Below are 22,500 nucleotides of genomic sequence, written 5' to 3'. Positions count from 1 at the left end.
GTGCGCAACTTTTACTGCGCTGGTAACGCGACTGTAATTTGGCACGAATTACTTCAAGCATCATGAGTTCCCAGGCCAGCAAAAGAATAGCACATTTATTTCCAAATCATCATGAAACGCTAAAGGGAAGGAAGCGGGAGGCTGCCGAAAAGGTCTGGAAAAGGTAGCTAAACGAGTAGTAGCTGAAAGTTTTGAAAAGTCGAGAAAGGTTAGTTTTAGTCAGCGACGTTGCGTAAATTTGATGGGGTTATTTTTTTTTTAATGTTTTTTTACGCCACGAACTTCTTAGTTCAAAATGAATGCATGTTTATGAAGTTTCACGAAAATAGAGCAATATTATATATTCCTTCCTTATCCGCTTGAATGGTGCGGACCAACGAGGAAAAGCTAGGGATAGAATTTCACAAAAACCACTTTCCAGAGGATGAGCATGACGGCAATGGGGAGATATGATACAAAACACTAACCAAATAAAGATGACGCCTACTTCAAACTTCCTTGCTATGCTCGAGAAAGTTTTTTTTTGCAAAAACCTTTCATTGATCGATCCTGTCTCACGAATGTACTTTCTAAGAACGAAAATAAAACAAGAGTTGCAATTTATCCAAACGTCTCTTTCACTGACTACTACCGCGCCAACCCCACGACCCGCGACCCCTTAGCAGCAATAAAAAGCGACTTCTCAAACGCAAACCAAACAAAACATCAAAAGCAAACGCAAAACAAAACTCAGTACAAAAGAAATAACGATAGATTCATAAAAAATCTATTCAATATATCTCTTACTGAAAATGACAAAACTTTGCGATCAAAGGGCTTAACTGATTCATTCCCACCCCCCCAAAACCGGCATTACACAAAAGCCTATTAAAACCTCCAAGAATTTCACCAGAAAGATGCTTTTAAAAACACCGCTTTGCTGACCACGAAAGCAACCCTCACCCGTTCCATGTCAAATCTACATAGCAACCGCGCCACCACGACCTTCTGTGGCACTTAAAAGCCATCTGGAACGTACTGAGCTAGAAATTACTTCAATAATCTTTAGCAATGCTAAAGACAATTTGTCAGCACAAGAACGACAAGCTCTATCCGCGCTTCGCGCAAATAAAAAGGTGAACATTAACACGAAATCGATAACGTCGTTGAATTTGCTAATCAATTCCACCCCTCGATCAGATTCACTAGCGAAATGTCATCTAAATGCGCAATGTTCCTAGATACCGAAGTCTTTAAAGGACCTCGCTTCACCTTAAACAAAGTATTTTATGTCCAGACTCACTTTAAAGCCACAAGAACGTTAAGACGGGTTTCACCAAATGAGAGACATTACGCCTTTGCGAACGAACTCGAGTCATACAAAACTCATACAAAATTCTAGTCATACAAACGGGTTTTTCAGGACAATCCCGTCTACTCGAACGAGGCTACCCACGAAAGCTAGTTGAGAAAACAATGGAAGAGGTAGTTTCTCATCGTGAAATGGGGCTTTGAAAAACAAAATAAAGACATCCAAAAACATTCTACCGTTCGTTACCACCTTCAACCCATTTGTACCTAAACTCAAAGAGATCCTTATGAAAAACTGGTTTTTAGTATCTAACGTCCCAAAACTTGCGCGCATCTTTCCCAATGCTTTTATTGTCGCCTACAGGAAGGGCAAATCCCTCAAGGACCTTTTAGTCAGAGCTTCAATTCCTGTTCAAACTTGAAACCACCTAAACCTAGCAAATCCTAGGAACGCACTGGTTTCCTGAGGGTGCAGGGATGGCGCAGTGGTGATAGCACTCGCCTCCCACCGATGTGGCCCGGGTTCGATTCCCAATCCGGCGTCATATGTGGGTTGAGTTTGTTGGTTCTCTACTCTGCACCGAGAGGTTTTCTCCGGGTACTCCGGTTTCCCCTCTCATCAAAAACCAACATTTAACTTGATTTGTGTAAATTGTTGATTTCAATTTACAGTGTCCCCAATTAGTGCTTTTGCGCTAGAACGACTTTACACTTAAATAAAGTTCCTTTCCTTTCCTTTCTTTCCGCGACAAAGCACTACTAAACCCTGACGCACCAGCCACGAGCTCACGAGCTCTTAGAACACCTCAAGTCGAAGCCCTATTTCTTTCGCATTTAAAAAGCGGATTTATATACGGTAAGGTGGGTGACAAGATCACAACTAGTTTTTTTTACAAGCATGAAAGAGGGAAATTTAGAAAAAGCATAAGTGCACATGAAGCTAAAACTAACTACTATTTTACACCGATTTTATTCCATCCCTGTGTAATATCTCGTGGAAAATATGACTCGAGTTTGTCAAGTATTGTCTGGAAAATATAAATTTTTTATAGAGCGAAATTCCTTTTTAGGATAGAGAGAGATAATAACATAATGGTAAAATAAGAGATGCAAGTAAGTAAATTGGTGTATACATTTTCATCTACTAGAAAATTGTCAGTTTTGTTACTCTTGCCTTGTCGATCTTTGCTTATTAAATACGCTTTTTTAAATCTTGAATTATTAATAATCCTTTGCAGAAAAAAAAAAAGATTAATGTGGTTCCTGTTCAGCAATACTTCCGTCAGTACTAGAATATCCGAGCGTTTGCTTCTTCTGTACCCCCGCTAGTCCCTGGGGTGTACAATACCCGCGGTGCATAAATATTACTTTGTTGAAAATCGGAACCAGGAGGGACCTCCTGGTTGGAAAAAAGGTTTACTCCTGGTCGAGGTTGAACTTCATTACGACCATTATGAAGCGGGAAATTTCTGTTTACTTGGCTTGGCCACATGATATAGAAAAGCCCAAAGTATCCGAGAAGACTGACGTATAAATTAAGGCCGTAAAAAAGCAGTGAACTTAACAGTGGTGCTATAAACCAGATAGTATAAGATGATACAAAGGCTAAGTAAAAGTTCTTCCTCTCAGGATTTTGTCTGATTGTTGAATAAGCGCCATAGCTAAACAGTGCCCAAGTCAGTACTCTCCAAGCGGGCTTTAAGATTCTTAAGATTCTGCTAAATTGAAAAAACTGGACGGAAGACATTGCGCGATCAAAGGGAAAAATTTCGAAAACAAGGAGTAAATGAATGACGTAAATCACAGCGGACACAAAAAAGAATACCCTAAGGAGTGGCAGAAGGCGTTCGCTGAGACGAGCCTGGGTGATCGTCCATCCAAAAGCAATCAAAACCAGCAGAACTTGAAGGAGGAATTCACTTAAGACGTGTAATACATCCGTTATGGGTGAAATTGTCGTTTCAAAGAGAATATAAGTTGTGTCATAAAGTAAACCGCCAAATTCACAACTAACAGATATCATGAATAGTTTATAGGCCGGGTGAAACTTGTTCATTCGAAGAAGCCATCTTGCGCAATACAAACTTGTGACGAACATGAACAGAGAAATTACAAAGGCGACGAGATGGATTCCTGTGATGTGAGTCCATTTCTCTTTCGACTCTTTCTCCTCCTCCCAAATATATCCTCTTGTGAAAGTAAACTCGTAGTAAATTGATAATCCCTGGGTACTATTACAGTGGCTTATCGTAAACGACCACCATTTCTTATCAACCGAAGAGAGCCGAATAGTTCCCGAGCATTGCCGAACACTAGAGGAATTGTCTGTGAAGCACTGTATTTCAAAGTTGTGAGTGTTGTTGTTTGCGGATACATTTTGAAATGTAATCACAGCATCTGCGCGGCTGATCTTGGATAGGCAGTCCATATTTTCTTTACTTCGCACTGTTTTCCATGAATCTTCGTTGTAACATCCCAAACTTGGACAGCATTGATTCGTCACTGTGTATTTCACTTTGTAACTCAGTGTGCCATTACCATCGATGAATGAAAAAAATTGCACCACAGGCTCCCAATTTTTGCGGCTTTTTATCTCTCCGGATACAATTTTCCCTGACCCAAATGCGAGACTAACATTCGGTAAGAGAAGAAAAACTGTGAGATAATATCCTTGCATTTTTCCACAGAACACGCGACACTTCTTACCACGGCCTGTTTCCGCCTTTAGAAGCTTACAACTATTGCGTCATAGCCACGTGCGTCTTATGACGTAAGCTAATTTAATTCAGCAGTGAAAAGAACACTTCTTCGATCACAGGCAGACCACTCTATGTGTTCGTGTTTTAATATATGTTTATATGAAACGAAGAGAATCTATGAGGGTTATGAATAAAGCTCTGAAACGTGCACATCTAAATCACGTCTCGGTCTGAAACCTTAATCGACTCATGTATGGTGCTTTTTCACCTTCTTTAGACGGCCCAAGAAGGCGAAAAAACACCATACATGAGTCGATTAAGGTTTCACTTAACTTTATTGGGATATTCAGACTGACACGTGATTTAGATGTGCAATTTTCAGAGCTTTATTCATAAACCTCATAGATTCTCTTCGTTTCATATAAACATATGTTAAACCACGAACACATGAGTGGTCTGCCTGTGCTTCAATATTGGCCCTGGCGAAACTCATTTATGGAACACTTTTCAGATTAGTATCCTGGGGCTCGTTTTTCCCACTACCTTTGCTAGTTTTCAGGGGCACCCAACGACCAATTTGTTGTAAAATGTATTATTATACCCCAGTTAATGAAAATAAATGTTATTAAGGCATTTTCAGGTGTTTTTCAGTGTTGCTGGGAAAACATTATCTGTTCCTTTTTCCCAGCAAGACACACAAGAAATTTCCCAGCCAGCTACATAAAATTGGTTGGTTTCCCAGCCAGCGGATCAAATTTATTTCCCAGCCAGGAATTCCGCGCGCTTTCAAATCCCTCGATCCAAAACGACCGAACAAAAGCGACAAAACCGGGACAAAACAGGTTTTCTCCGCAAGCGCAATCGCTCTGACCAGCCGTCGTATGTTTGTGACTATTCTCTGGGAGAGGGAAAGGGTTCTTTTTTTTTTTTTTTTTTAGTGGTCCTCAGTCTTCAGAGTTTCTACAGCCAGCTGGGGTTGAAATGCTAAAAAAATTTAGTAATTCCCTGGCAAAACCTCTATCAATAACAAAATTTCCCAGCCAGCTCATCGAAACACCTGTATTTTTGCCAGCCAGCAAGATTCCTCTGGGGAACAGATAATGTGAGGAACAGATTCGTTGGGTGCCCCTGAGTTTTGATAAGCTGGTCTTTCAACATGAATTCAAGATAACAAAAAGCAAAATTATAGTGGAGTTTGATGACTTGAATAATCTCCGTTTTTAAGATAAAGGCCCGAAAAGGCGCGAAGAGTTTCGGGACTAACGAGAAACGGGCACCAGGAATCATGAATTATATATTGTTACAAGGATCGGAATTATCTGGAAAGTTCGCGAAGGTCAATGTCACGCAATGTGTTGCTTCAAGAATTTTCTAATTTCAGGATTCGAACGCATTCCTTCTGCGATAAAGAGAAAAATATGACTGGAAATTCCAAATTCCTCAGAAACCAAACACTGTCCAAAATCACCCAAAACAACCTAATCAATTGATTCTGTGAGTACCAACACCTGAAATTTGTCGGGCACGTATGTAGACTGGCAAAGAACATTTATTTTATGAATGAAAGAAGAAAAAACACCAGGGGTTCAGCATGGGAAAATCACCGATATGGAAAAAACGTAGCTACAGAAGCTCATGTCTCAAAAATTAAACTCCCTACCCCTCAGAAAGGACTGATGATACTCAGGTTACAAAAATTGGAGTATCATGGATGGCTCAAGGGATTTTTCGGTCGAGTCAAGGCGTCCTAAGGCAGCAACAAGAAGCCGCCAAGTGGAAAATGATGATGATAATGATACCACTGCAGGCTCGTTTCTCGAGGGTCCCGAAACACTTTGGACCTTTTCGCTTTCCAAAATTCCCAGTGCTCTACAAAGGCATTCCTTATGTTACTGCATTAGAAAAGTTCATCACTGTAGTACCACCACACCCAAGTCCCTCGTAGAGCCTGTTCACAGGCTATCATAACTGCGATGATCCGAATTTTTAACACACATCTCTTTGCAAGTCAAATGTTTGTCTTTCTTTTACTATTCTATTTTATTCGGGGTTGTTGAATGTCGTTTGTCTGAATCGCTGAAACGCAAGGTCATTTGACTTCAAAAGAGTATTATTCACTGCTGAAAGTATCAAAACAAACAAAAGGTGAAATCGTCACAAATTTTCCACAAAATTATCATAGCAAAATTTAAAAATAAACTCAGAGACCTCTTGAACCGAAGGATATAAAAATAGGTAATATATAAAACTTAGGGAAGTTGCATGATGGAACTCGGTTTTCTTCATTGATGACAGTAGGTTTGTTCCATTGTCGAAATTGTTGGGGGATTTCCAAGTATATATGTATCATGTAGAGTACTTTGTTGTTTGAAAACATAATGTGCAAACTGACGATCATGGCTGAAAAATATTTTACTTGCATGCAATGACAAACGAACAGCGCACGCGCAATTGAAAGGTTGACCCATCTATCGCTCTGGGCAACGAAACTGAGTGATTCTGTGTTATATTGTAGTCCCCTGTGTTTTGGGTAGCACCACGAAAAACGACCTCAGGCCGGTTCCAAACTTGGAAGGCCAGTAGTAGTGGACTTTTGGCTTTTCTGCGCAGACTCAGAGAGTGTACGTTTTTTTCGTAAGGAAGTAAACATGGTCCTTCAGTTTTACTGCGCTTAATTCGTGCGGGGCCGAAAAATTCACGACAATGTTTTGTTGTCTTAAGCGAACGTCCTGCAAGCGAATACAATGTGACTTCAGAGCCATATAGCAAAGAGTTGTGCTATTAAAGAGCTCTTCTTCGAAGTGTCAATCTTCCATGCAAGTCGCTCAGATTTACCCGAGGGAGCTCAAGCACGCGCAGCGTTCTTGCGACGCGGACGGCGGAAGTGAGCTGTTTTCCCTTTAAACGTGTCTTCACACTTCACATTAGAGATGATAAGTATAAAAAAACTGGGAGATACCACTGTCCTGGGACGCGAAATGTTCTCTTCCGTTTGCCGTGCGCGTCTCAAAAACGCGCGTGGTTGAGCTCCCTATTATCTATCGTCGCGGTTCCTTGTCAGTTGTAGATTGTTCTTTGATTTTGATTTTTTTCAGAGGTGATGATATTGGTATGGTCTGTCCTCTCATACGCGCTAATCGTTCGCTTCTACGGTAATTTTGAGGAGACTCTTTGGGAGCCGTATCGTCACTCCACGCTAACGGGGTTAGTTTCGGCTTCCCTAACCGTGGAGACGAGCCGCTCACGTCTTTATTGCGAATCAGTCTCACAGGAACAACGCTGTTCCTTTTCTCACGTTGACTCGTTCCTTTTTCATCTTCTTCAAAACCGTGATTGATTGCTTCTGGAGTTTTCGAATTTTCATTGTTCTGAGTTGATTTCAACGAAGTCCTATTTTCACTGGAGTCAGCATTTCTGCTCAAATTTGAGAGAGAATCACTCAAGTTGTTGTTGTGAACGACTAAATCAGCAATGTGGCTTCCTTTAGTACCGTTCGCAGTCAAATGTCCATTTTTATCTTTCTTCGAGTCGATTACTGTCTCTGCATTATCAGAGGCAATCCCAGAAGCCTGTTCTCTCTTTCGCTTACGGTATCTTATAACTGCTTGAGTGATGACACGAGCAGCCGCCAGCTCGCGGTTCTTTGCCATAGTTGAGTTTGTTTGGCGGTAGTGAGTTATGGCGGGAAACGCTGCCCTGAATCTCTCCTCCATTCTTTGTAGAACGACATTGAACTCTTCTGAATCAAATTCCTCGTACCCAGTCACCACTCGTCTTACCAAGGCCTGCAACAAGTGCAGGCAGTAAATTTTGTCACCTTCGCACAGAGGTATGTTCAACAGAGCGCATGCGGCTTTATTTGGCTTCTTAATGCCAAGATTTCCTTCCAAAGTGTGGAGGAAATCTGACAGGTCACGAAAATAAATATACTGAGTGCTCATTGGATCGTACACCATCCAATGATGATAAAACAAATCGATGTCATCTCCCGTTATTCCCACTTTTTCTTGCTCAATAACGTTGTTGTAGTTTTCCAATATTACCGCGACGTACATGTTGATAAGAACCAGAAAAATAACGATAATGAAACTGTAGAAATAAATGACTGCAGCCCAATAGTTTCCGCAGTTGCCATTAGACAAACCCTTGTAATCTGGATCACAATCGGGAGGCTCGATCATCAAAGGATCCAAGACATCATTCCATCCCGCGGCTGTTATCAAGCGAAAAATGAGTAAAATAGAGTTGAAGAAGGTTTCAAAATTTACAACTTCGTTTAAAGCACCTGTCTTCTTTACGTTTGCGAAGAAGGACATTCCAATTAGTGCATAGATGAACATAATGAGAAAAAGAATGGCTCCAATATTAAACAGAGCGGACAAGGAAACGACGAGAGCAAAAACCAGCCTCTTGATTCCTTGAGCTTTCTCAAAGAACCTCAGGAGTCGTCCAATTCGGAAAACGCGTACCACCCTCAAAAGATTGGGTGTGATTATAATGCCTGTCTCGTTGAGTTGTTCAACAATAATCCCTGTAAAATAAGTAAAAGATCAAAATAAATTAAGTGTGGAGGTAAAATGGTAACGTCTGTGAAAGTGTCCATGTGGAGAACCTTCGTTCCCAGGCCTTTAGCCTGTAAGTCACAAAAAGCGCGAGACTTTGGGTCGAGCGCGAGAGCGTAAGCCGTCCTCAAGGAATCATCATAAGCTTAGCTACATAATTCCGGAATTCTTTTGGGATTGACAATTTCGAGAATTTTAGAGCAATTTGAACTTTCACCTCACATGTTGGAAACTTTTCACAGGCACAAACGTTGACAAAACGTGTTTTTTTGTATTCCAACCTACCAGGAGAGGGGTCAGTCCGTTCATATCCATTCCTTATCAGCGGTTATTCACCAAAAGAGGTTCTACAGTGCATCTACGCCGTGGTTCGGAATCCGGATCTTTGCAATCTTTGCTTGATAGCAAATATGGCAGACTTTGCACTTTAAGAAACGAAATTTATAAGAATGTTCGGGAATTTTAGAGAGTTTTGGAGAATTTTAGACATTTCTAAAAGAATTTTAGAGCTTTTGTTTGGGAAATTCCGGAAAGAATTTTAGAAAAATTTTCGGGAATTATGTAGCCAAGTCTAAATCATCACGATCCGCTCGACGGGTGACATGACGTTTGATTTCACTTGAGTACGACTGGGAACGAGGCTGGATGTAGAGGTCAATGCCAAGGTCAAGTTCACTATCAATTCAAGTGGCAATGTCAATGTCGATGTCGATGCAATTTTCAAATTCAATGTCAAGTTCATTGTCAGCACCACTGCCAATGTTAATTAATATTAATGTAAATGTCAATGTCACTGTCAATGTCGATGCCAATTTCAAAGTGAAAGTGCCTTTGTCAATATTAATGTCACTGCCAGTGTCACTGTCAAAGGCAATGTCAGTGTTAGTGCCAACGCCAATATTAACGTTAAATGTCAGTGTTACTGTTGATGTCGCTGTCTTTTTTAACGTCAAGGTCAATGTCAGTGCTAGTGGTTATGTCGATATCATTGTCAATGTCAGTATTGGTGTCTGTGTTTAGTACCGATGCCAATGCCAATCTCAATCTCAATTACAATTTCAAGGCAAACGCATATCAGTGTGTCAACGTATTACGAAAAGGGATCTTTATACTTACCCACAATTGACAATATGACAATAATAAAGTCGAACACGTTCCAAGGGTACTGAAAATATCGCCACCTGAGGGCAATAATTCTCAGCATGGCTTCGACAATAAATATCACTGTAAATACGATGTTCAAGTAATGTGAGGGACGCACGCATGGAGCCATCTCTCATTAAGGAAAACAATGACAATGAACATGATAATTCAGTCTATCTCAGGAGTGGGTTTCAGTTACAGAAGAAAGCAGGCACTCAATAATATCTCTAACCTAAACTTTGATAACTTGCACAGCCTTCTTTTCACTGAGAGATATGGTAAGATTCTGGCCCCAATATTCCTGGTATCAAATAACCGATTATTAAGTAGTAGATAAAATGATATGTGCGGGAACTTTGTGTGGGTGATTACAATGGCTTGCCCTCGGCTCGCCATTGTAATCAAACGCCCATGCAGATCGGACGCTAATATATGACGCGTCAAAACGGACAAAAATACTTTCTTCATATCTGTAAGACTTCTCCTTAATATATACAATACTTTCCTAATATATATAAGACTTCTTCTTGATATGTAAAACTTGTTTCAGATAGATGCAAGTAGATGTGGAAAAATCCAACTTATTCCCAAGTGAACACAACCTCTTGCAAATACATAAGGCTTTCTTTGAACATTTATGCAACTCGTGGCACACTTACAAAACTTGCTTCAAATATTTGACTTCATTCACACAAATAGGACTTGTCTTAAATATGAAACTTGGAGCCACATTTTGACCAGCTCCGTGTGGAGCATACATATATAAAACTTCTTATCGATTAGATTGTTGATAACCGGTACTGGGGTTGTACTTCGAGTAAGACCACTTACTATATCTATTAAGGAAGTATTTTTGTCCGTTTTGGCGCGTCATGCTAATATTTTATTGCATTTGTGAAATAAAACAATAAGTTGAATACAGTTGAGATCTGTACTAACAAACTTAATGAATACTAATTAGCTGAGCAGGATTTTGTTTTAAAAGTTAATTTTACAATCAATCTTAATCCTCCTCCGTCTTAATTAACAATAACGAAAAGGATATCAAGCACTTGCTTCACTTCGTGTGGTTGATCGTAGTGTTGTACCATCATCGCCAGCATGTTGATCGCAATCACGATGATTATAAAAATCTCGAATTTTCTGCTTTGAACTAAGTCAAAAACAGCTGCCTGAAAGCGGTTCTGTGAAAGAAATGTTACAATTTAATTAGTAAAGTGGAGTAGAAAATTTCTCTCCACCAACAGGTCGTGGACGGTTCTATGATACAGGGACGTAGGAAGGGGGGGTCCTTGGGTGCCCGTGACCCCCCTTGAAAATTAAAACCAAAATACATATCGCGAAAAAACAGCAGGCTGAGGGGACGACTGCACGGAATTTTGCTATGTTATACAAAATATCCAGTGGAGAATTTAGGAAATTGCAATTGCATACCCGAATTTTCCGGGGGGGGGGGAAGTGTGGGGGAACAGACACTGGCTCCCTACGGCGCTCATTCAGGACCCCCCTCCCTAATGAAAAATTCTGTCTACACCCCTGTCAGATTGAATTAAGGAGCCGGAAGTGAGCTGTTTTCCCTTTTAACTTGTTTTCACGCAACCACATGTACATTGCTAAGTATCTTTTCTCCATTAGGGATGATGAATATAAAAATCTGGGAGACCCCTCTGCCCCTGGCACGCGAAATGGTCTCTTCCGGTCGCCGTTTGCGCGTGCTTAACCTCCCTATTTATCACGGAAGGACTCTTTACCGTTGGCCTTTCAACTTTCCTTGTAGGTTTCTTAGCCGCTGCATTTTTCAGAGCGTTCATCCAGCTTCTTTGCTTTGGAGTGAGTAGTATATCCATGGATCCACACACTTCCATCTGGTGAAAAACACACATCATTTCGTTTTGAAAACTTATGCGAGGAATAAGCAACAAAGCGATACTGAAGAAACCAAACCAGAAGTCATATCTCCAATCAAGATTTGTAAAGGTACAGACGATAGCACAAACAACGAGATCAAAATCAAAGACGTTTAGCTCTCACTTCTGAGGTGAGCTCAACTATTTTGCATTTTTACCAAGTTGGGCAAGGAAGATTTTTCATCGCTTGTCAAAGATGAAAGTACGCAGAATTTTTTTAGTTAACGCAGTTCCCAGTGAGCGTATAAGATCAAAAAACAGCTGAAAAGACAAGATTCTGCACGCGATTAACATTTGAATAAAACTGCTCTCTGCAAACTGAAACTTGAAGTCAGTATTCGTTTATGTAGCAAACTTCAGTTGAATTGGAGGGTAAAAACGAGTTAGCCTCGTTGCCGTCGGACCCCGCACTCGTTTTTAAATCTTATCTTGTCCGTTTTCTCATTGAGCGTGGTTAGCTTTTTCTTCAAAGCTGGTACATAAGCGATTCACAAGAAGTTCAGAGCCACCACCCATAAATACTCCACCATCCACGTAACCCCTCACCTAACAAACACACCCCTTACTTGTTGTTTTCGTTGATTGAAGTTTTCGATGATGACACCGATGAAAAGATTTAACACAAAGAACGATCCTGTAATGATGAACGCAATGAAGAATATGTACGCCTCCATGTTGTTTTCCCGTACAGGCTGCTGGTCCACCTACATGTAAAACCAAACAGACTAGTGCCTAAGAGTACTAATTCAATTCATCAAACGCAGTTCGTGTTTTGTGGCCAAGAAGAGAACAAAGACTAGCTACTGACCAACCATGGGCCTGTAAAAGTGGAGAATTCTACGAAAAGTCTGAGGTTTAGTTACCTTTGTGGCATCAATAGCGTCTTCCATAACTTCCATCCAACCTTCAAAAGTGGCCTAAACAAGGAACAGAAAAAGCAAAATGAGTATGAATCTTATCATTATCCAATAAAATAACACGTTGGGTGAATCATTTTCTCACCTTAATAACGTTCAGGGCAGGGCTTTGTTTGCAAAAGCTCCTCTAAATTGTATGTTCAGGAGAAATGACCCCGCAAACTCGATTTAGAACCATGCTAAGCGTCAGGATAAGTTTTAGGACTGGAGACAATTAGTTATGAGAAGACAATGCAGACCGCTTTCTTTCAACCAGAAGCAGATCATATGACGACAGTTAATATATGAAAGCCATATATAATTATTTGAACTGAGGAGAGAATTAAGTTGAGATGATCCTCTCCAGTTATAAATTAACGTTACTTGAGCAACAACGAAAGGAAACCCTGAAAAATTCACGCTTGAACGTTACTGCTCAAGTAACGTTAATTAATAACGGCGATGATAATCTTAACTTGACCAGAAGCTTCATGTCTTCCGCTGCCTGTCGCAAACGCTCTTGACGAAACTGCTGGTGGAAGATTCCTTTATTTTCAAGTCAACATTGTAAATTATAATCTCACCACTTGTAATAGTGCCAGGAATCCGTTGAACGAATTATCAAAGTTGACATTGGATGTCATCCAGCGATCACCTCTTTCAAGGCACACCGTCTTGTTGGGCACCACACTGGCATCATATTTATGTCCGTTCTCATCTACGCATTTGTAGAATTTCCCAGCAAAAAGGTTAACGCCCATAATACTGAAGATTAGCCAAAACAACACACAAACCAGGAGAACATTGGCAATACCAGGGATGGCGTGAAACAGCGAGCTTATTACAACCTCAAAACAAAAACAAAGGAACACATTGAGATGGTGACTTGGGGATTCTCGGAAAAAAACCCAAGTGCTTCTCAGTTAGAGAAGACGAATCCACGACCTTCCGATTACTGACCAACACATTGAAGAGATTAAGCATCGCGTTTGCGGCCAACGGCAAACGTCGGACTAAAGTTTGCGTTTTGCCAAAAATGGAAGAAACTCGTTTGATATGAGCTCATTTCTTGCGTGTCAGCAGAAGGTATCAAGTAACTTTTCAAAAGAGAGAGACGAGTTAGAATAACAATTTTCATGCTTTCATGACAAGCAGCAGCTCATCGTTTCGCGTTTTCCGTTTCACGTAGACGCGATGCTTAATCTCTCTATTAAACATAATCGGCTTCTTCACTCATTTCAAATTCTACGAGTCACTCTCAGTGAAAAGGAAGCAAAATACCTCTAATCGCGGAAGTGTTTTTTCGTATCGTTTTTACCTATCCACACTGAAATGATGGAAAATTATGAAAAAACAACTGACATCTCTGTGACACATTTCCCTATCGATGCTTACTCGAATGTCTGAGTAGATTGATATAGGATAGATATTCTTTCTCGAGAAATTTGAGCGCTTCTCGTAATGGCTGATCTGATTGCATAATTTGACCATTCACACTGAGGACGGCAACATGACTGAGCAAATCAGAACTCGGGAGAGGCTTGTAACCGAAGTTTGGCTCAAAGCTTAGGGCGGGAAAAGTTGCGTGCAGGTGCAATTTACCATTGCTTCTGATTGGCTCGTGAGGAAATAGTTGTTTACTTGGGGCCAATTACAAAGCATTAACTCACCCGCATTCTTTCAAATCGTGAAATCGCTCGCAATGGCCGCAAAGCTCTCAGAGTTCGCAGAGAACGAATAGACGTGACTTCTTCGTTTCCAAACAATGCGATAAGTGAAACCTATATAGCAAGATTTTTTGATATAACACTCAGTACATTTCCAAAGCTTTATTGCCTATTATTTATACAGTGTTACGATCAAAATTTCTTCGTCATCGAAAAACCAAAAGTGATCGAGGTGGATTGATTACATTAAAACAAAGTCCGAATATGAGGAGCAACAAATTTGGAATGATAATACACGAAAAAAAATAGACTATAAAACATTTTGAGGCTTATTTGGGTTAGGTGACGGCGTTCGTTTCTTTAGGGAACCTTTTTTAAAACGTTTTTCTTTGTTCAAATGCAATGTATAATATTGCACAAAGAGTTCACTAAATAGATGGGTGGGACACGAGATATTTGTCACTGCTCGCAATCAAAACATCTCCCTAATGAGATCATTGTACCCCACAATGCACGGCACGTGGCATACACGTCACAGTGTGTCACAAGGTGTCTCTTTGAAGCCTTAGAGCTTAAAGAGACTACGTCACGTTATTTAGGATGTTGAGGGGAAATCTTTAGTTAATCACGAGTCTAAATCTCGAAAATGGTAATGCGGCATTCCTATACAGTCCTGATAAAATTATCGTTACAACACAAACAAGATGATTCTGAGCTAAGGCGATTTGTCATAAACTTGAAAAACGTCGGGACGACTTTTTTCAAGATTACCTAAATGCCATCCGTTTCAGTCTTGTCCCGTTGTGTCCATCCATGCTTCTTCAACAGTTTTAAGGACGGTGCCTACTAATTCAAAGGTATTTTTGGGCGGTTTATTGAATATGCAGGAAAAGCAGATCTCAACAGGTGTTATTCAAATCCAAAAAGAACATTGAGGGTAACCACGCATTTTTCAAAGATATTAACCAAGAATATTTGTAAAAAGCTTTAAAATACAAAGCTCTGCAGAGCGTTCTTTTCCAAATTGAAGCTTAATTGTTTCTGAAAAATGCGTGGTTACCCCCAATTTTCTTTTTGGATACCAAGAGCACTTGCTGAGTTCTGCCTTTTCCGCATAGTTTTGAGCCGCGCAAAAATATCCCTGTATTAATAAGCACAACCCATAGGAAATACGAGTATCTCGAGATGCGCAGAACGTATGCGCAATAACAATTGTAGGTCACTGCAATATTTTATTGTGTGACGTAGCCCCTTTAATGGTAGTGGGTCACTTTGCGACGCCTACACCAACTAACGTGAATCTACTTATGTGGCTGCATTCTACAACCTTCCTCAGAATGACTGTCTAATTAATTTGGTATCGATGGGATGACAAAAAAAATTAGACGTATTGATGATGTTTAGTCCTCAAAATCGGCTGCTACGTTGCCCAGGAAAGAGCGCAATACTCACCACAATAATTGTAAAATCAAGCCAGTTCCATACGCTTGAAAAGTACGACGTGAAACCGAGGCCTATAACTTTGAGAAAGAACTCCAGCGAAAACACAACGGCGAAAAAGATGTTAAGCACTTCCAAAACTTCCTTCAGGGTGGGTCTACTGTCCAGATAAACGTCTTCAAATGCCTAGTGGGTTTAGAAGAAAGTGCTATTTGGGAGCTTAAGCAACGACAACGGCGACGGCAACGAGAACGTCATCTCAAAATATAAATTCGCTTTATTTTAATCGCTTCGCGTCTATTTCAACCTTTTTGATATGTCAGGGATGTGGTAGTTCCTTAAAAATAACATTGGTAGGAACGGCGCTTAATTTAGGGGAGAAAATGGTAATTTATCCTCAAGTGCTAACGTTGTTCATAAAACCTCAAATTTGGCTATTTCACGTTGTAGTTTTGCTGACGACGGCAAAGAAATGGACAAAAGTGAAAAACGCACGTGCAGGGCGTGCAAAGCTATTGTTTTGGCCCAATGAATATGCAAATTTGTGACGTTCTAGTTGCCGTCGCCATTGTCGTTGCTTAAGCTCCCTATTAATGATCGATCACGGACTCCTGTTAATACACTATATTCAATCGTGCGGCAAGCATTTTAGCACATATTTTTGCGGTTCTCTGTATAAACATGACGTGAATCGCCAAATTTGAGGTTTTGATGACAACATAGACCTTATTCATAAATGGCGGTCACATTTATTCATAATTCCTTTGTCCAAGTGCAAATTAGCCTAGCAAGCCTCATTTTAGAGCAAGAATTTTTTTTAATTCACTGTACGGTATCGAAGCTTGGTAGGCTAATTGCACTTGGACAAAAGAATTATAAATTAACCTACATTTATGAATAAGGTCTATGAGCGTACAAATGTGAGTCTTTCATTTTCTACTTTTACTCTGAAACCGCTCGCGCCGATTTCTTTTTAGGATACTTCGCCCACAACCCACGAGATGGAATAATGTCGAAAAACTGACGAAGAAGTGCGAAGGTGACGTTTTCGTCGACGTTGTACATCTTAACGTCCCCAGTGACAGAGGACGATTTATTTGTATGATAGCGTTTGTTAAACAAATAGAGCGAGTTTCAATTGAGTGTCGTAAAACCAAAACCAAAGTAATTACTTTGGCCAATCAAAACGGACGGAGACAATCCAGTAAACCAATTAAACCCGAAGTAATTATACGCAGCCGACACAAAGCGCGGGAAAATGTGCACACGCGAGCCAATATTGGTTTTTGTTTCACTTCTGATTGGTTGAAAAGGTGGCGTGAAAACTTTGAACCAATCACTGAGTGAAGTAATGCAAAACAAAAGCAATTCGCTAATTACTTTCGACACTCAACTGAAAACCGCTCTATGACCACCAAAAAGAAGTATGCATACGCCTTATTATTGCAATTTTGACTTACCAAAGCGATGCTGCTTGCAGCGATTAAAAACACCATGAACCATTCAAAAAGCTTGTGTTCCACGAGTAGTTTCACGTTGTAACGTATGCACAGCCATATCACGTGACAAGTGGTGAGTTTCAAGCAAGTACAGCAGTTACACTGAAAAGTAAAGCACTTATCCACTTCGTATTTCCGAACGTCAAGCGAGCAACAACACAATCTGGAGGCTGCAGCATTTGAGGTGTCACTTCCAGGAGATCTTGTACATGTGGAAACTGAATTGTCTGTAACGTTCATTACGTGACCGTTACTTTTACTCGCTGAAAACAAATGAATTGATAAATTACATTTCAGTTTTTCCGGGGAGGGTAGGGGGGGGGGGGAATGTAGAGGGGAGGTAGCATCATTAGATATTCACCCCCCCACCCACACCCCACATACACCCCCACACACATGAAATATAAAATATTTTTAAGAAAGGTATGCGATTGGAAGCGTCTTCGTTTTCTCGCCAATGAAAATCTTTGAGTTGGTTGTAACGTAGCTTGATTGCTGCAGTTCAGTCCGTTTACATGCGTTACTCTGTGTGCATGTACGCTAAGCCAAGAAAAATTCGATCGTGTTTAATCTGTTTCAGTCTTTGTATTCCTATTTAAATTGCAACGTCTCAGTTAACCGAAGTCATTACTTGTCAACGTTCAATCAGCCTTGTTTTTTCGTTTTTGAACGAGTGCAGGAACGAATGACCAAATGGATGAATAAACGAACGAACGAATGACTGATCGAAAAAACGAATGACTAAACGAACGCACCAAATGACCAAAACTAAATGCGTGATCGAAAATGAACAAGTGAATGAATAACTATGATTGAGTGAATACATTTTAAGGAAGATGCCTTGTCTAAGGTACTTTTGTGCGTTTTATGAGTATGTGGGAAAAGCAGATCTTAATGTTACTGAAATTCAAAAAGAAAATTGGGGGTAACCGAGCATTTTTCAAAGATAATTAATTAAAACTATTTGTAAAAGGCTTTAAAATACAAAGCTATGTATGGCGGCAAATTGAAGCTTAATTATCACTGAAAAATGCATGGTTACCGCCAATTTTCTTTTTGAATTCCAAGAGCTCTTGCTAAGTTAAGCTTTCTCCGCATAGTTTAGAGCCGCGCAAAGATATCCCGGTATTAGTGAGCACCACCAAGAGGAAACCCCAGTATCTCGAGATGCGCAGAACATATTCGCAATAACAATAGTAGGTACATCCGTGAAAGGTTAAAATGATGAAATAAATAAATAAAAACAAACAAGGTGACACACGCTAACACCAACCCGGTGTGGACAACACATCATGAATGCGCACAACTATTTCACCCGGTCAACTAACAGCTTACCACATTTCTTGTATCTGGAGCTGCCACTAAAATGGGTGCCTAAATACACCTGCCTGGTATGTTGTCTACGCCGTTCTGATGAGGCCCAGCAAGGCCGAAACAGCTGTCCATACACCTTATGGTTTTTAATTGACCGAGTGAAATGGTTGTGCGCAAGCGTGATGTGTTGGCCACACCGCATTGGTGTTAGCGTTAGTCACCTCGCTTTTTCTGTTTTTTTTTGTTCAATTAAAATGATGAGTTATTTGCTTGGCAACTGGGAAAAGGGTAACCAAAAAGTGGAAGCCAAAGTTAGCGGAAGGAATCGAACCTACGACTTCCGCCTCTAGTGGGATGCTCATCTTGAAGCTCCAAAAGTGGGGAGTCCGTCCCAAGTGACGAACGACGCAGGTTCGAATTTTGCCTGGGATTGTTTTTTCCTAATAATTAATAATTTCATACTCTGAGAAAGCCATTAGTATGAAAGTAATTATTCACTCGGTCAGAAATCATTCATAATAGGTAATGTCGATTATTTGATTCGTTGCCTTCCGAGGATTAATTGATTGATGAATTGATTGATAACCAACCTTGCTGTCCGCCTTCATCATCCTCTGGTGAGATTTCATTCGTCTTCGGCCAAACTTTGGCTGTAATTCTTCTGATAAATCGTGATACGAATTTTTTCAGACGAGCGAAGAATCGATTCTTTTGATTACTTTGAGTTGATGAAAGCTGGGTTTGACCAGAAAAGGAACTCAAAAGCAACGCCAAAAATAAATTCAGGATCTGCAATAATAAAACACAATCGACGTTAACGCGAGACAGATATACTTTTCGTTTACTATTATAATACTTTTGGGGCCTTAAGGCCATTCATAAATCGTTTTAGAGCGAGTTTCAATCGAGTTTCGTAAAACCAAACCAAAGTAATTGCTTTGGCCAATCAAAAAGGACGGAGACAATCCAGTAAACCAATCAAAACTCGAAGTAATTACACGTAGCCAACACAAAGCGCGGGAAAATGTGCACGCGCGAACCAAGATTGGTTTTGGTTTCACTTGCGATTGGTTTAAAAAGTGGCGCGAGAACTTTGAAACCAAAAGCAATTCGCTAATTACCTTCGACACTCAATTGAAAACCGCTCTATTCTACAAATAAGAACCTCTAACCCTGACATATTTTCAAGATAAGAACACTAAAGTGTTGCGACATAATTTGCCCTCCACCCCACTGCCCTCGTACTCACTCCGAGGCTCGATTGCCGCCGAAATCGGTGTCATTTGTCAGTTGCGTTTGTTGGTTCTCCACTCTACTTTAAGAGATTTTCTCCCAGGTATGATTTTATTTTATTTGCAGTCTTTTCAAATAATATATTACTTGATTTCGGCTGAATAAACATCAGGTTTGAACAGTGTTTGAATACATGAAGAAATTGCTGAATCCGAAATATACGAAAAGACATTCGAGAAAGGAACTCTAAAACGACGAACTCACTTTACGTCATTTAACTTACAATTAAGTGTCCTATGAGGAAGGCGGGAACGAAGAGTACGATAGAGATAGGTCCCGCTGCCTTCATACAGTCCCAAAGTGGCTCCACCCACTCTCCACAAATGATGCGAAAGATCAGCAGGAATGAGTGCCAGAAATCCGTGAACCGCCACCGAGGAACTTCACCATCAAATTTATCTGGCGTGTATCTTGAACCAAACAACTGCATTCCCACCACGGCGAAGATATAGACAACGATACCTAATATGACGGACAGATTGACCAGCGCTCCCAGGCTCTGTCCAATGGTGGTTAGGAGACTTGACATGGTGGTCCATGATTTTGCAAGTTTCAAGATACGCAACTAAAAGAGAAAATGTCAATTAGAGATAAAAGCAAAAACTAGTTGTGCGTTTCCTTCACTTAGCGACGTATGGATGTCTTGGTTTGCTTTGTAACTGCCTCTGTTTGTTAGCCATCAATAACTATTGCAAATAATCGAAAAGTACCAGGAGCCTATGCAGGACTAGGAGGGTACAATTTCACTGCATTTGTGAAACGGCGTTTTTACAGAACGAGTTATTTTTAGATTGATTTTCCCGCAAACCAGACCTTTCTAGCTAATCACAAGTCTTGCATGAGAAATTACTACCCACTCTTGCAAGCCAAATCTCATTTCTTAGGTATTTTGTTCTTCCTGTGTCCAATTGCTTTCACCTTGTAATTTTACTCTCACTACTTTATACATATTTCAACACCTTAAATAACTAAGTGTTTGTAATTGTATTCTCCATTCAACTTGTAACTTCAAATTGTTTTTAATTTGCAAATTTTCGTTCATTTCTTTACACTTCAAAACGTTAAAGAACTAAATGTTCGTAACAATTGTATTCTCCGTCGCCAACTTGCAAGTCAATGAAAGCTAAATGTTTTATTTGGGGAGGACTAATTTATATAAGCGTAGTAGTTTCTTTTAGGCCTCCTCGCCACCGATGCAATTCAATTATTTTCTTTCTATCTTCTCTTTCTTGATTGTTCATATTTGTATCTTAATTTCTTTTTTCTGTGGTAAATAAATAAAAAATAAAATAAATAAGAACTCGCCTAAAAATACCTTTATATGTGAAAATCAGATGCCGTTACATAGACCTAGTTTTGAGGTTTTAAACTCCTGGGTTATTAGTCTCCCACGCAGACGCTCTTAGAGATTCGTCACGCGTTCCACGCGTGACGAATCCCTAAGAGTGTCTGGTTATGGCCTCTTGAATGTACCTAATTATTAGGGAAGGATTTGTTTCACTTCATGTTTGGATAAATCAAACCGAAAAAAAACACTCTCAAAAGTTGCTTTGTTTCACGTCTAAATTACATTCCAGGGCCTGGTTGTTCAAAAGCCGTTTAATCCTAATTAACCGAGGAGTTTATTTCTGCACTCCCAAATGTTGTTAAACGCTGATATTTGGCATTTTTTTACATTAGAAGTCAATCTTGAAAAACTTTCACTAAAAAGTTGAAAACATGAAACAAAAGTTTACGCTAATCCTGGATTAAGTTAATCGGCTTTCGAACAACAAGCCCTCATTGTTTGGCCTTCATATTTTTTGTTACAGAGTAAGGACAAGAAATGAAAGTTTGGAAGATCATCACCCTTAACTGCAACTTAAGCAGTTGCAAGTAATTCTGGCAAAAGGAGTAAGGACAATTTTTAGCGGAAGCGCGCGCGCGGAGAACCATTGGTAAGAAAACATGGCAACCCTAATCCATCTGTGCAAGAAAATTTGGTTTTGGTCACCGTACGACCGTAGGGCCGTCCACCCCCCCGAGTATGCCAATGTGACCAGTATCAAGTGACCATATCGCGGGCTCAAGTTCAGAGCTCATCGAAGTCAACTGTTTTTTTTTAAGTTGACCGCTGACCAAGTACTGGGTTTCGATTGGATCGCAGGCTCAAGCCAGGTTAAGTCATTGTAAGAATAAATAACGCGCGAGCTCCGCTTTCAGGCTTGGCTAAATTTATGTATTTTTTTTTAGTCAATTGTTCAGAAGACTCGCATTTGAATCTCTGTATAGCAAGCGCTATCCGACATATTCAAAGCACTCAACGCATGGCTCGGAAGTAGAAATGATTTTCCTGTATGGTTCCATTTTATTTAGGAATACTGGCTGGTTTAGACTACGAGCACCTTCTTTCCGGGGGGAGGGGGGGGGGGGAAAGGATTCCGCGGGGCTAGCAAGCAAGGAGGAAAAGACAGGGGGAGAGCCTGTACACTCCAATTCCCTTTCAATCCTGTCCTTCCTCTGTCTCACCTTTCCCGCGAAGAGAGCCTACTTGCGGGGCTGTCATTGGACAAAAGATGTGACCAATTGGAAATGATCTTTGAACTTACCAGCCTAAAGGACCTTAGCACGCTTATACCCGTGTTGTCAATCTCAGTGGACAGCGTTAACACAGCGTCTATCAGACTTATCGCCACAACGAGGCCATCAAATATGTTCCACCCGCTCTTTACGTAACCACGAAAACCAAAGGCAATCAGCTTCAAAATCATCTCCAAGAGGAAGATAAATGTGCAAACCTGAACCAGAGAG

At 40.4% G+C, this 22,500-nt stretch overlaps 2 protein-coding genes across 2 annotated transcripts in view; both read right to left on the bottom strand.

Annotated features, from left to right (window-relative positions):
* Nucleotides 1-2,293: 2,293 nt before the first annotated feature.
* LOC138025469 (transmembrane protein 145-like) lies at nucleotides 2,294-3,967 on the bottom strand. Its single transcript, XM_068872671.1, has one exon. The coding sequence runs from the start codon at nucleotides 3,965-3,967 to the stop codon at nucleotides 2,579-2,581; it is 1,389 nt and encodes a 462-aa protein (XP_068728772.1). The 3' UTR covers nucleotides 2,294-2,578.
* Nucleotides 3,968-6,081: 2,114 nt separating this feature from the next.
* LOC138026706 (sodium channel protein 1 brain-like) overlaps nucleotides 6,082-22,500 on the bottom strand; it is a 34,735-nt gene continuing 18,316 nt past the window's right edge. The window contains exons 11-23 of the mRNA XM_068874153.1: nucleotides 22,299-22,487; nucleotides 19,934-20,275; nucleotides 19,008-19,206; nucleotides 17,065-17,366; nucleotides 15,617-15,790; nucleotides 14,168-14,278; nucleotides 13,082-13,345; nucleotides 12,465-12,518; nucleotides 12,168-12,305; nucleotides 11,446-11,559; nucleotides 10,740-10,878; nucleotides 9,668-9,799; nucleotides 6,082-8,520 (exon numbers count right to left, since the gene is read on the bottom strand). Of these exons, the coding sequence (XP_068730254.1) occupies nucleotides 7,028-8,520; nucleotides 9,668-9,799; nucleotides 10,740-10,878; nucleotides 11,446-11,559; nucleotides 12,168-12,305; nucleotides 12,465-12,518; nucleotides 13,082-13,345; nucleotides 14,168-14,278; nucleotides 15,617-15,790; nucleotides 17,065-17,366; nucleotides 19,008-19,206; nucleotides 19,934-20,275; nucleotides 22,299-22,487 (3,651 nt within the window). The 3' untranslated portion in view covers nucleotides 6,082-7,027. The remainder of the gene's footprint in view (nucleotides 8,521-9,667; nucleotides 9,800-10,739; nucleotides 10,879-11,445; nucleotides 11,560-12,167; nucleotides 12,306-12,464; nucleotides 12,519-13,081; nucleotides 13,346-14,167; nucleotides 14,279-15,616; nucleotides 15,791-17,064; nucleotides 17,367-19,007; nucleotides 19,207-19,933; nucleotides 20,276-22,298; nucleotides 22,488-22,500) is intronic.

This window comes from Montipora capricornis, chromosome 12 (genome assembly GCF_036669925.1).
Source record: "Montipora capricornis isolate CH-2021 chromosome 12, ASM3666992v2, whole genome shotgun sequence".
Taxonomy (NCBI): domain Eukaryota; kingdom Metazoa; phylum Cnidaria; class Anthozoa; order Scleractinia; family Acroporidae; genus Montipora; species Montipora capricornis.
Note: the sequence above shows the minus strand (reverse complement) of the source record. Positions and strands in the feature narration are given on the sequence as shown.